The sequence below is a fragment of the Pimephales promelas genome, chromosome 19, assembly GCF_988280905.1.
Source record: "Pimephales promelas chromosome 19, fPimPro1.hap1.1, whole genome shotgun sequence".
Classification (NCBI taxonomy): domain Eukaryota; kingdom Metazoa; phylum Chordata; class Actinopteri; order Cypriniformes; family Leuciscidae; genus Pimephales; species Pimephales promelas.
The window spans coordinates 1,310,556-1,324,808 of NC_142787.1; the positions used below are offsets into that span (position 1 = coordinate 1,310,556).

The following is a 14,253-nucleotide window of genomic DNA, read 5'->3' on the forward strand; positions in this document are numbered from 1 at the left end:
CACCTGCGAACACTGGCGACATCACCTTCATGACATCATCCATCACTTCATCCCCCGACGACGCTGGGATTCGGGCACCGAAAGATTCAGCGTTTGAAGTAATAATGAGCATGACGATAATAACGCTGCTTTATGGAGGAACACACAATCTCCAAATCAAAGCGGTGCTTGTAAACTGAGAACGGCTGATGTTGTGTGTGTGTGTGTGTGTGTGTGTGTGACACCTCAGGACGACCGCTCTCGAAGTTCAACGCGTCTCAGATGCTGTCTTGATCACAACACAAGCGTCTCTGAACGCTGTGTGTGTGTGTCACTCGAGCGCTTTCATGTGCCAAAGATCACACACACATGCAGCGGAGTTCTCTCTCTCTCTCACTTCACCTTTATTCTCTCATCTCTAGCACTCCACTTTCCTGTCCTTCTATTGATCTCCTCCTATCTATCCTCCAATCACAGACTCCATTCAAACTCGTCATATTTCCACATCAAATGTACTGCAAGTGGATTATAGACATGAAATTATAATTAGCCTTTTGCATAGAATTATTATGCATGCTGTATTTGTGAGCTCATATTAATTCAGAGCCTTTAAAACATTCATTTGTCACACCGCAGGGGCATTTCAACTCCACAAGACAAAAGAAATTGCCACCATTTCCAAGTCCGCATATTCAGGATATGCATTTTCTTTCATACAGTATATATTCATATTCAATTCAATCTCACAAAAGTAATGTTACATTGATTTGTGCACTGAATGCTGAGACAAGATTTACAGCTAAACCGAATGAGGAAATATGAGGCGTGATCTGTGATGAAAACAACAATCAAGGTGAATATCTCTATTTATTATGCACAAAAAGTGAATATTAGAAATGTGAAAAATATAATTTCCCCCACTAATGCTATTGACTACAATATATGATGTCAGAGATATGGCCAGTGAGATGTGTTGATCAACTCACAGTTTAATGCAGTTTAATCGCATGTGTGAAATGTAATTTTTAGATTTTATCATCGTTATTTAGTCAACCTTGTCCTGTTTTTGTTTAGTCAGACTTTAGTCACATTTTCGTCATGGTTCATAATGGTTAAATTGATAATCACTAGGGCTGTCAAGTGATTAATCGCGATTAATCGCATCCAAAATAAAAGTGTTTGTGTTTACATAATATATGTGGGTGCGCTTTGTGTAATTATTTTGTATATATATATATATATATATTAGGGCTGTGCAAAAGTTAATTGTGATTAATCGCATCCAAAATAAAAGTCTGTGTTTACATAATATATTTGTGTGTGCTGTATATAATTATTTTCTACAAATAAATACCTATGCATGCCATGCATGTATATATTTAAGAATTATTTGCGCTTAAATTCTGTATATATTTATAAATACATAATCTATATTATTTAAATATTTTATATATGAATAACACATTTTCTTAAATATATACATGCATGTGTGTGTATTTATATATACAAAATAATTATATACAGCACACACAAATATATTATGTAAACACAGACTTTGATTTTGGATGCGATTAATCGCAATTAATTTTTGCACAGCCCTAATATATATATATATGAAGAGTTCAGATGCAAAAGCCTCTAAATGCCATTTGAAATTTTCTTCTTTAATGATGATTTTTATCAAAATTGTATATTTAAGTTCAGTAATTTCACTTAAATGGCAATGATAATTACCTATTAATTGTTATTTAAGTGAAATTATTGAACTTAAATATACAAGTTTCATAAAAATCATCATTAAAGAAGAAAATTTCAAATGGCATTTAGAGGCTTTTGCATCTGAACTCTTCATATATATATATAAAAATAAATACACACATGCATGTATATTTAAGAAAAAAAATTATTTATATATAAAATATTTATATTTATATATAATATAAATTATATAAATATACAGTATACACATGAAAATATTTCTTAAATATATACAAGCATGTGTGTGTATTTATATGTATACAAAATAATTATACACCATGCACCAACATATTGTATATTATGTAAACTTTTATTTTGGATGCGATTAATCGCGATTAATCGTTTGACAGCCCAAATAATCACAATTATTTTGCACAAATATTATAATCGCAACGATTGTTCTCATTTTAGTTTGTTTGTTTTTACAAATCAAGAGAATGTCGACTCATATCCCAACCGCATCTATATATTAAAGACTATTTATTATGTAAATGAACACACTTTTTCATCATAGTCTTCGTTAACAAAATGAAACATGGGAGTTTATTTCCTAAAAGGAGAAAGTGCCTGTAACCGGAAAAACACACCAAAACAATATTAGTTTCGTTAACCTAAAAATATCTAAAATATTTGAATTACCTTACATTAATGTTTCAATAATTTAGCAACACATATTTAATCTTTATTTAGTGTTGAAGTGTTTTATTTTGATTGTTTTCATTCATATTTTAACGATTTAATAATTGTTAGCTTTTCCTCGAGTCGAACCCCAGGTGATTGTTGACCTCGCTTTATCTACGAGTTTAAATCACGACTCGTTACAAGTCTATCCATCTTTCCAGAAATACTCATTTGACACAAAATGACACACTGTGTGTCCGCACTGAGCTGGGCCTGTCGTCAGTCATACTGTGAAAGTGATCTTTTATCTCGATGTTGTACATATTTCTGTGGACACAAACAGAAACAGGAGAGCTTTAAAAGAACACAATAAATTATTAATGTGAGCATGAAAACCAAGTGAAATGAAAGCAGACAGAAACACACACACACACACAAGAGGATAATGAATGGCCAGAGAAACACAAATGCTCATCTAAACCACTTCCACTAACATTCTGCGTTATATTAAATCTCTTAAAGAATAAATAAATATCCAGAACCGCTGGAAAAACGATGGAGCTGAAACAAATAAATGAGAGAAATGAGACCTTGAAGCTCTCGTCTTTTTTATCCAGGACTTGAGCAGCACAAACATCTGATGCAAATAACAGCCTATTACAGGGTGTAATGGACCGCACTCGACCAATAAAGTGCTCTAATAAGGGCTAGTCTGTAAACAATACTGCACTCCTGCTGGAAACACACACCTCTTCAGAAGAGCGTTTGCATGCGCCCGCCATCGTCATTTCATGCACTGTTTTTATCATCATCATCATCATCATCATCATCGCCCTACAGGATCCGCAGGTTCACTCCCACAGCGCGCGAGCGACGACTAGAAATATTCCTGTATTTATAAAGACTCATTGCATTATAAGAACAGCGATCGGTACATTTAAATTATTTTTACTCAAGCATTTGCTTTTTCAACGTGCATGCTCATAATCAATTATAGACTGATTTATAAGTGTTCATTATTCAGTCAGAAGGTTCAATTAATGTATCTATAAAGATGCAACCTGAATTGCTATAATGGTATTATATTATAGTTGCAATGACTTTAGTAATTATAACTTATTTCTGTCAAATAAGTCAATATATAGTTATTAATAGCCACGTTGTGTTCTTATAAATACCTATTGTGAGTAATAATACAGTTACTAATCTCTTTAATTGCATCATTGATGCTTTAAGTAAAATGAAAATGCAATTTTCCTAAAGCGAATGATGTTCCCATACATTTTAAGTAGGGCTGTCAAACGATTAATCGCATCCAAAATAAAAGTTTGTGTGTACATAATATATGTGGGTACACTGTGTATGATTATATATATATATATAAATACACACATGCTTGTATATATTTAAGAAATATTTTCATGTATATACTTATATTAGTACTTATATTATATATAAATATTTTATATATAAATGATATTTTTTTCTTAAATATGCATGTGTGTGTATTTATATATATACAAAATAATTATACACCGTGCACCCACATATATTATGTACACACAAACTTTTATTTTGGATGCGATTAATCACAATTAATCGTTTGACAGCCCTAATTTTAGGTTAAATGTTACTAATGTAACTAATGGACAATAATAAAATAATTAAAAAAAAAACATAAATTATAAATACAAATAGTTGAAAAAAATCTATTTTCAATCTTAGCAAAACACTGCAACAATATTTTTTAAAGTATAATTCCAAACGGCTATAAGCAAAACCATTCATAAATCAAAATGAGCATTCATGACCTCTAATGCAAACATTAGCCATAAAGACATAATTGATAACCATTTGGTACAGCAAACAAGTGTTTTTGGGTCTATTTGATCTTTTATAAATCAGTGTATATTATGAACATGCACATTGAAATAGCAAATGCATGACTTACTATAAAAATAATATAAAAGGTCATACTGAGTCTTTATAAATATATATATATATATAGAATAGTAATACTTATAAATAAGTATAAATGATTTATTATATGGTCTTCATAGAAAGTGTTACCAAATATTTTTTTTCATACGCCGCCCATTACACATCAGTCTGTTTATCTCCCCGTCTGTGTTTATCTGATTCCCCAGAGGAAGGGCAGAGGGTCGTACCGAGAAGAGAGATCTGCTTGGATGCGTGTGGCTGCAGGTCCAGGCCGTTCTTCAGCCAGGAGAGTTTGGGGTTTGGAAGACCGTCTGCATGGCAGTGCAAGCTGGCAGCGACACCGGGTTCCTGGGCCTGAGTCTCCGGGTACACCAGGATGACTGGAGGCACTAGAAGGACAAAGAGATAAAAAAAAGAGACTGTGAAACAAAAGAGAAAGTCATTCAATTCCAGAACAATTGCTTTGTTTTGGATTCCCTGCTTTGTGTTATTCAGAAATGGTCATTTAATGACACGAATGAGAGATGAGGTTGGGGGGGGGGATTGAGCAACAAACACGTCCCGCTCAAGGCTGCTCGTTCAGCTGTATCTCTCTTCAATTAGAGCGACTCTACTGACAAAACAAGCTTGCGAACAATCACATGTATTGTCCCCGTTAATTGAAAATTCTCCCAGTATTTTCCTCTCACGAATATATTAAAGGATTTTTATCTTTGTTTCAATACAGGGTTTGTTTATATCCCTTCATCTCCCTGAGTGAAAAAATATGCCTAAAGGTTTGAACAACCTAAAGATAGAAAAAACTATTTCCTTTATCAACACAATTTCAGAAAAGGTTTGAAATGCTACAAATTCATAAACACTCACGATTGAAGGATTAAGGATATTAGGAACGCCTGTTCGATTTCTCATTAATGCAATTATCTAATCAACCAATCACATGGCAGTGTGTTCAATGCATTTAGGGGTGTGGTCCTGGTCAAGACAATCTCCTGAATGGCATCGTCAGAACGGGAAAGAAAGGGGATTTAAGTGATTTTGAGCGTGGCATGGTTGTTGGTGTCTGAGTATTTCACAATCTGCTCAGTTATTGGGATTTTCACACACAACCATTTCTAGGGTTTACAAAGAATGGAGTGAAAAGGGAAAAACATCCAGTATGGGTCAGTCCTGTGGGCCAAAATGCCTTGTTGATGCGAGAGGTCAGAGGAGAATGGGCCGACTGATTCAAGCTGATAGAAGAGCAACTTTGACTGAAATAACCACTCGTTACAACCGAGGTATGCAGCAAAGACACAACACACACAACCTTGAACAGCAGAAGACCCCACCGGGTACCACTCATCTCCACTATAAACAGGAGAAAGAGGCCACAATTTGCAAGAGCTCACCAAAACTGGACAGTTGAAGACTGGAAAATGTTGCCTGGTCTGATGAGTCTCGATTTCTGTCAGAATTTGGCGTAAACAGAATGAGAACATGGATCATCATGCCTTGTTCCCACTGTGCAGGCTGGTGGTGGTGGTGTAATGGTGTGGAGATGTTTTCTTGGCACACTTTAGGCCCCTTAGTGCCAATTGGGCATCGTTTAAACGCCACGGCCTACCTGAGCATTTTTTCTGACCATGTCCATCCCTTTATGGCCACCATGTCCATCCTCTGATGGCTACTTCCAGCAGGATAATGCACCATGTCTCAAAGCTGGAATCATTTCAAACTGGTTTCTTGAACATGTCAATGAGTTGACTGTACCAAAATGGCCGCCACAGTCACCAGATCTCAACCCAATAGAGCATCTTTGGGATGTGGTGGAACGGGAGCTTCATCCCACAAATCTCCATCAACTGCAAGATGCTATCCTATCAATATGGGCCAACATTTCTAAAGAATGCTTTCAGCACCTTGTTGAATCAATGCCACGGAGAATTAAGGCAGTTTTGAAGGCGAAAGGGCATACCCACGGCTAAAGCAGGGTTCTCTTTCTAAAATGATATGCTAGTTTCCCAAACTCTCTGTAGCCATCATTGCTGCATGAATGCTTCTGGGTTTTTCAATATAAACTTTACAGCTTTACATCCTATCTGGACAACAGCTCGTAAGCGGCACTCTCCTCACGCTGTGCCGTAACCAGCGGTGTACCACAGGGTTCAGTCCTGGGCCCGCTGCTCTTCTCCATCCACTCCAATAGAGGCCAACAGTGATGTCCAGGGGGGATATTTTGTTTCTAATATGAGAAAAATATTTTATATTTTCGAAACATTTTTAAATACTCAAGTCGCAAATACAGATTGTTTCAAAGCAGCTTTACAGTGATAACAGGAAAATAATGCAACAGAGTTTGTTTCTGTTGTACAGCAGACCTAGAAGAGAATAGCGTCTCATTTCTGTTGTATAAAAAGTTATTAATTTAGTTAATTTATCTATACCGCTGCTTAAGAGAAAACCGTGATGTCATCGTCCAGCTCAGTTCAGTTCTTATATAATGGTGCTAATACAGAAGATCAATAATATTGTTGCCCAAACTAAGCAAGTTAAGCCCGACAGTGGCAAGGAACCCAAACTCCATCAGGTGGCAGAATGGAGAAGAAAAACCTCGGGAGAAACAAGGCTCAAATCAATTTAATCAAAAAATTTGGTTAAGGTATTTATCTGACAAAAGCAGCTACAGCTTTTATTTTACTATAATCAGTTATGCATTCATAATTTATTTTTATGACAGCCCGGCCACCAAAAATGATCTGCACAATTTGGTATGTTTCAGTGCGTTGTTATCACAAATGAAACAATCGACTCCATGTGCAAATATGCTTACAAAATCAACATTTCTTTTTTTTAACATTTGAAAAATAAATAAATTCCTAGGTCGGACATCACCCTTCGGCCACTACCATAAAATGTAAGTCCTGGAACGTTGTTCTTCTGATGAGATGTAAACGCAATGTAAGATGAAAATGAACACATGAAAAGATGTGTTTTCAAATCAATCTGGATTGCAATGTGCATCATACTGTATTACCGCCACGCTTAACCTTTAGATTGTTTTTGTAATGACTACAGTGATTTATGGTTGCACTTAACAGAATGTGCACTTGTGTGTACTTACATAAGAAAGTACTGGTTAATGTAAGTCAACTACATGGGTTAAGGTTAGGTTTTTACCCAATTACTGTAACTACTATAATTAGTACATAGTATGTAGATAGGGAGAACAGGACTATAAAGTAAAGTGGACAGACATTGAAACAGCGTTCATGAAAAGCAAAGGTGAAATATGAAAGAGTCTACTACTAACCATTCACCTGGAGCACGTGGGTTTGGGACAGATCCTCATAGCCGTACGCGTGACAGCTGTAGTTCCCCATGTGAATCGTAGTCACCTTAGTAATGTAGAGCGAGCCGTCGTCGCCAAAGTCCTGGTTGAACGGGAATAAAGAGACGGAGAGTAAAACAGCAGGAAGGCATGGGATGAATGGACTATGAATCAGCGGCGTCCCATGAGCGAGCCGGAGAAGGGGTTTGTTCCTCACTGTCATGCTCTCTCAGGCTGATAAATGGTAAGGGTTAAAAATATAGCCAGCATTAGCGTGATTAATGAAGCCTGTTGTGGTTTTGTGAGGATGCGTCCCCTCATCTGGGGTTTTGGGCCGACTCGAGGGGGATTAAAACACTAAACTGTTTTGTAGTTATATGAGTTTGGCGAGGGTAAATGATTTAAGGACACGAAATCTCGCTCTTAAACCCTAACACACCTGCAGCTTTATAGGGCTCGGGAACAAAACCGCGATTTGTTTGTTTAGGAGGTCGTCCCTAATCCAGCGAGATGGATGATCAGCTCCTGGAAAAACACTCGTTTGCCTCCGAGTGCTGAAGTTTTAGGATTATGAAGAGGGCAGAAGTGACTCTCTTCCAAGGACACGGATGCTCTTGGAAACCCAACCACAAAAACTAATGACTTTTTTTATTAAATATAGATTATGTGACCGATAACACTTCACCGATATTGTGCCGCGTAACGGATTCCATCACTGTGTTGCCCGCCACTTTCTGATGAAATGTAATTAAGAGTTTGTCATTCAAATTTTTAAATCAATGTCTCGTGATGAGGTTTAACCGAAATAACAGCACCACGACTACAGTTAATAAACGCCTAATTAACACTGGGGAAATTTAGCTGGCATTAGATTCGGAATCGGAGATGAGTGTTCGTCTCACAACTCTGCCAATTTATCTCTGGTGCGGTACTGAGGGAGCTGTTTAAACGAATAAAACATTAGATACGCTTTTTATTGGCAATTTCCTCCACTAAATGTTTCTGAGCTGCATTCGCACGCTTCAGATCACACAACAGACCGCAGGTGGATTGAGGTCATGACACTGGCTTGAGCGTCTTCTGTTTGAACCCTCAGCAGTTCATTTACTCCTGTGTCAGTGGTGTGTTGTGTTGCGGAGATTCACATCCCACAGGATCCCCTGAAAAACATCTTCACTGCTTCAAATGTGTGTATTTCAGAAACATATATGGCATTAAAAACGTTTTGATTTGAGATTAAAATCAGGACACTTCTAAGACAACAACCATGCGTGGAATACGAGCCCGTTCTCATCCCAAAGCGCCATATGGGACGCTTTTGCAAAAGCGTAAATATCCAACGCACATGGCACCCTTTAACGTAAAATGAGACGCAGATATATTTGGGCAGAAGGCGCCCCCTAGTGGTCTAACCCTTACCCTACACCATACCTAAACTTAACCATAACCGAAGCGTCTCATTAGACGTTAAAGGGTGCCATGTGCGTTGGATATTTACGCTTTTGCAAAAGCGTCCTATATGGCGCTTTGGGATGAGAACGCGTTGGGAATACACACATGTGGCCCGTTGTTCTGCCAATTTTTGCAGCCTTGTCGAAAAATGCTACCGTAGCGCGAATTGATCACAGAATGCCGATTAAAGTCGTATGAAATACAATTATAATACAATTCTAAGTTATGAGTAGCTACTGTGGACTACTGTTTTTATTTTTAAAACAGTGTGAAAAGTAAAAATGATCATAAAATATTCATCTTTGACTTGTCAAAGTACACCTTTCCTCATAGTAACTGAAACTTTCAGCTATTCCTTTTCAGCTGGCTGACTGTACAAATATTTATATGATAGTAAGCATTTTTTAAAGGGAAATTATACATTATGCCAGGAAAATTTACCTTTTGTAAAAAATAAAAAAATAATAAGTAAAAAAATGGAGTCTGCACATACGCATGACTGGTAAGTAGCAAATCTCGATGGGTAGCATGAATTGTCAGAACACCGGATCTGAGCCGACACCGTCTATGTTGTTGTCTGGGTTGTTCAGTCTACATTAAGATTTATTAGACATTCATTGAAATTTAAATATGCCTTTTTCTCTGAGAGGTACAAGACGCATCTGCCTAGAGCTTATGAAAACCCCAAATTCAAAATTAGAATATTGTGAAAAGGTTTTCATAAGCCATAATCATCAAAATTATAACAAATAAAGGCTTAAAGTATCTCAGGGGTTGATTCAGAGAAGACAGACGAAGAACGTGGTAAACACTTTCTTTAATCACAGAGACTCGGGACACACGGACAATGAACTGAATGCAGACAGGCACTTAAAAACACAGTGATGATGATACATTAACGACAGGCAGCTGTGAGGAAGGTGATTAGTGTCCATGGAAACAGATTGTGGCGGGAAACACACGTGACAAATCAAAACAAACTGAAAGTCAAAAGAGCCTCTTGTAATGAGTCTATATAATGTATTAGTTTCAGCCTTTAAGTTGAATTACTGAAATAAATGAACTTTTGCATGACATTCAATTTTTTTTTTAGTTTCACCTGTAAAATAATGCTTTTAATAAATAGTAAAAAATAAATAAATAAATGCAACATCGAAATGTAGCACTGTGTAAACTTCTCAAGCATCGTTAGCCAAATATGGTCTTAAGTTCCGGCGTTATCAGCATAGTTAAACGAGTCGGTGTTTCCGGAAACCATCGTTCCAACGAACATCGCAAAGTTGTGTGGTTTGAACGACAGCTCTCGACCTGTGGTTAGAGGCATCGTTTCTATATTGCAACACATTTGGAGGTAATAAATCCTTATCTTGAGCAAAATAAGCAAGCTGACATTCAGTACAACCGGTGTCTTTTATTTAGAATACTTACAAATGGAATTTACGTCTTTTAGTTTGTCAAAAGATTTGAAGTAACGTGTTTGAAGAGTGCGCGTGTGCGAACGTGCTCTACTATGTAAGAACGAGCCAAATATTGAGTCTGGTAATAAAGCAAAACAACTGAGAAAAATCTGAAATAGTCCTCAGATGACATGTTTGTAATTTATATTAAAAAAACTCTACCGTTAATTGGATCTCAAACAGTTTCATTAAAAGTAGTTATTACTCCACCACGTGCGAAACCAACGTGGCTGAACGATACTTTGCGACAATGGGTTTCGGGAAACAGTCGTGATTTCTCCAACTACTATGGTAGTGCTACGTCGTTGTACGGGAAACGCACCCCTGGATATCAGCTCATAAGCGGCACTCTCCTCACGCTGTGCCGTAACCAGCGGTGTACCACAGGGTTCAGTCCTGGGCCCGCTGCTCTTCTGCATCCACTCCAGTTCCCAATTACAATAAAGGCCAAAAGTGATGTTTGGAAGGGATGTTTGTTTTTATGACCCTACAAGTTTGAATAAACCATTAAAAAATTCAGAACATGTTTTAAATATTAGGGAAGGACAAAACACTGATCTTGGTTGAGATATTTATCTGACAAATTGACTGAAATCAGCTGGACTGACACAAACTGTAAACGATCCAACCCAGACAGAAACATAGGGAATCAACGTGTACCAGATGTGGGCCGGATCAGTCAGGGTACTATAACGCAAACCCTAAAACTCTAGTTACTATACAGCTATAAACAGGCACCTCATTTTAAAGAGCATTCAACAGCAAGAAGCATGTAGAATAAATTCTTCTTTTCCCCTGGGAAACCGTCTGAGGAATCAGACGCAATCAATGCCCTCACAAATCAAACACAGTTACACATGCTGAACATCAGGGGCAAGACACAATCACGTATTTACAACCAAAGTTTATGTAGACACCTTCAACATTTCTCACATTATTATCAGTTTATTCTCTATAGTTATGATGAAAATGGTGATAAATATGAGCAGAACTCAGTGGATATTGGACTGGTTTTGTCCGTCCTTCTGTTGGACTCTCACACATGAATTATGTTGAATATCTGTTCAATTTAACTACACAATTCGATAATACCAGTTTAGCTCAACCAGTGACCAAGCAATGCTTCATAGGGAGGCGTTTTGCATTCAGTTGAAGAAGAAAAAAAAAACAACTACTCATTTTCATGAGAAAAAAGTTTTTGCTCTGTTTTTCTGAATTAATGAGTTAATTTTTCAAGGAAATTTTTTTCTGTGTTTTTCTGAATTAACGTTAATTAAGAGCAAAAACTTTTTTTCTCATGTAAAATTAACTCGTTAATTCAGAAAAACAGAGCAAAATCTTTTTTTCTCATGAAAAATTAACTCGTTAATTCAGAAAAACAGAGCAAAAACGTTTTTCTCATGAAAAATTCACTTGTTAATTCAGAAAACAGAGCAAAAACTTTTTTTCTCATGAAAAATTAACTCGTTAATTCAGAAAAACAGAGCAAACACGTTTTTCTCATGAAAAACTAACTTGTTAATTCAGAAAACAGAGCAAAAACTTTTTTTTCTCATGAAAAATTAACTTGTTAATTCAGAAAAACAGAGCAAAAACGTTTTTCTCATGAAAAATTAACTTGTTAATTCAGAAAACAGAGCAAAAACTTTTTTTCTCATGAAAAATTAACTCGTTAATTCAGAAAAACAGAGCAAAAACTTTTTTCTCATGAAAAATTAACTCATTAATTCAGAAAAACAGAGCAATTTTTTTTCTCATGAAAAATTAACTCATTAATTGAGAAAAACAGAGCAAAAACTTTTTCCATGAAAAATTATCTCGTAATTCTGAGATAATTAACTTGTTAATTCAGAAAAACAGATTAGATTTTTTTTCTTCAAGTGAATGCAATACGCCTCTGTAGCTTCATGATTCATGAGCAATTACAGAAAACATGATCAGCTCAAAGTGGAGGAATCATTTTTGGTCCCAAATGTTGGTATTTTTTACTGGTAGTCACTGTTTGAAGAATATTTGTGTAAAATATGTTGACCTTATTTTGCTCTCCACAATTAACTATATTGTCCTGATCACACTAGTAAAAAAATAAAAAACATTCCATCTGGTGTCTGAATCATTTTTGGTTTGTCTGCGTTTACTGTAAAGAACACAATCGTCTTCCGCAGCGTCCCTCTCGTTCAGCACTCTTCACCGGTCCTCGTTGACCCGCGCGTCGCCGTCGACTGGGTCAGTGTTGCAGCGTTCAGCAAACACTTCATTAACATGCAATTAGAGTATTGTAATGAGCGAGCGCAGAAACACAACCCCATGCTGTCAGGAACCCAGGTGAGCTAAACACAAGCGAGACACAGCTCATTAAACACTACGAGCATGTCCGCTTCTCCAAACCTGCAGTCCTTCGAAATCAGCACGACTCCTGAGAACTTATTTACAATTACATCATGATAAAATGAAGTGGAGGAAACACAAATATGTTTCGTAATTGCAAACGGAAAGTGTGCCTCAGAACGCAGAGCATGTGTCCTGATAATGAACATTAACATTTGTAATTTGTTTTGGCATGAGCTTCAATTCTCTAACGTTCTGATTAATTGGTGAAAATCAATGCAACCGGCCCCGACTGAGCCTCGTGCTCCGGGTGATTATCAGATATGCAGCAGCTGCCCAATTAACAGGAGGATGAAATCATTTCACATCAGGAAAGAAACTCGGCATGGTTTCTCACCTTGAGAAGGTGTTCTTCTCGGTCCCACAACATTAATCTGAGGCCACGTTTACACAAAGCAAAACGAATATTTCCCCCTTCTCCATTTTCAAAAATAACATCGTTCACACACCCGCATAAATACGCCTTCGAGCGCCATCATAACTACGCCAAACCTATTGGCGGCAGTGTAGGGGTTAAGCCACGCAAGCCAATCAGAATCCTCAGAATCGTCAAGAGAGAACCTAAAACGCCGTTTCTCCCAGTTCACACGACAACACATAACCGGCGTTTTCAGAAATCTCCACTTTGGCCGGAGTTTTTAGAAATATCGTTTTCCGTGATAAAAACGGGGTTTTGGTGTAAACGAGAGGCCAAACCGCGGAAATATCTGTGCTTTCCCTTCGTGTAAACGGGGCCTGAAATACGCCATTGCATGTAGGATGCATTAACAAAGTTATGCTGTACATAAAGCACAAGACGTTATGCAGGGTTTCCAGAAAGGATCAGGTCAATATTTCACGTACGTAAGGGGCTCCGGAAAGATGTCATTGTGTTTTGTGGTGTATTTCTCTAGCAGTGATTATTCATGTTGAACCTCTTGAATTAGAATAATCTTTGTGAATTTGGTCTGCCACACCATTTTTTCTCAGCATACATTTAGATAAGAGTCAACAACACAGAACAACGAAAGACGGTTTTAACTGAAAGGTTTTTTTTATGACTACGTGCACTCTTATAACGCGATTATCAGTCCCTCCAGAAAAACGCGATTATGCGATCACTGAATTCAATGCAAAATCAGCCAAAGACCGCATATTTATGCGGGGGCCGCATTTTTTCAAATACGCCGCACTTTCGCCGCATAAATTGCCGATTTCTGTGCAAAATATGCGGGGTTTGCATAATTTCATAATCCTCGCATTTTCGTTGCAAAAAAAGTCACATGTATCTTAGCAGAAAGTTGAAAAATGTTGCGTTTGCTTCACACAAGAGCAGCCATTTCCCCCTGTTTCCATGGGAACGTTATC

The 14,253-nt window shown here is 37.1% G+C and overlaps 1 protein-coding gene across 3 annotated transcripts in view; it reads right to left on the reverse strand.

The window, feature by feature from the left end:
* The window catches only part of fstl4 (follistatin like 4), a 226,393-nt gene that overhangs the window by 24,857 nt on the left and 187,283 nt on the right, over positions 1 to 14,253 (reverse strand). For all 3 annotated transcript variants that reach the window (XM_089124041.1, XM_089124040.1, XM_089124042.1), the window contains exons 8-9: positions 7,592 to 7,712; positions 4,527 to 4,688 (exon numbers count right to left, since the gene is read on the reverse strand). In XM_089124041.1, the coding sequence (XP_088980167.1) occupies positions 4,527 to 4,688; positions 7,592 to 7,712 (283 nt within the window). The remainder of the gene's footprint in view (positions 1 to 4,526; positions 4,689 to 7,591; positions 7,713 to 14,253) is intronic.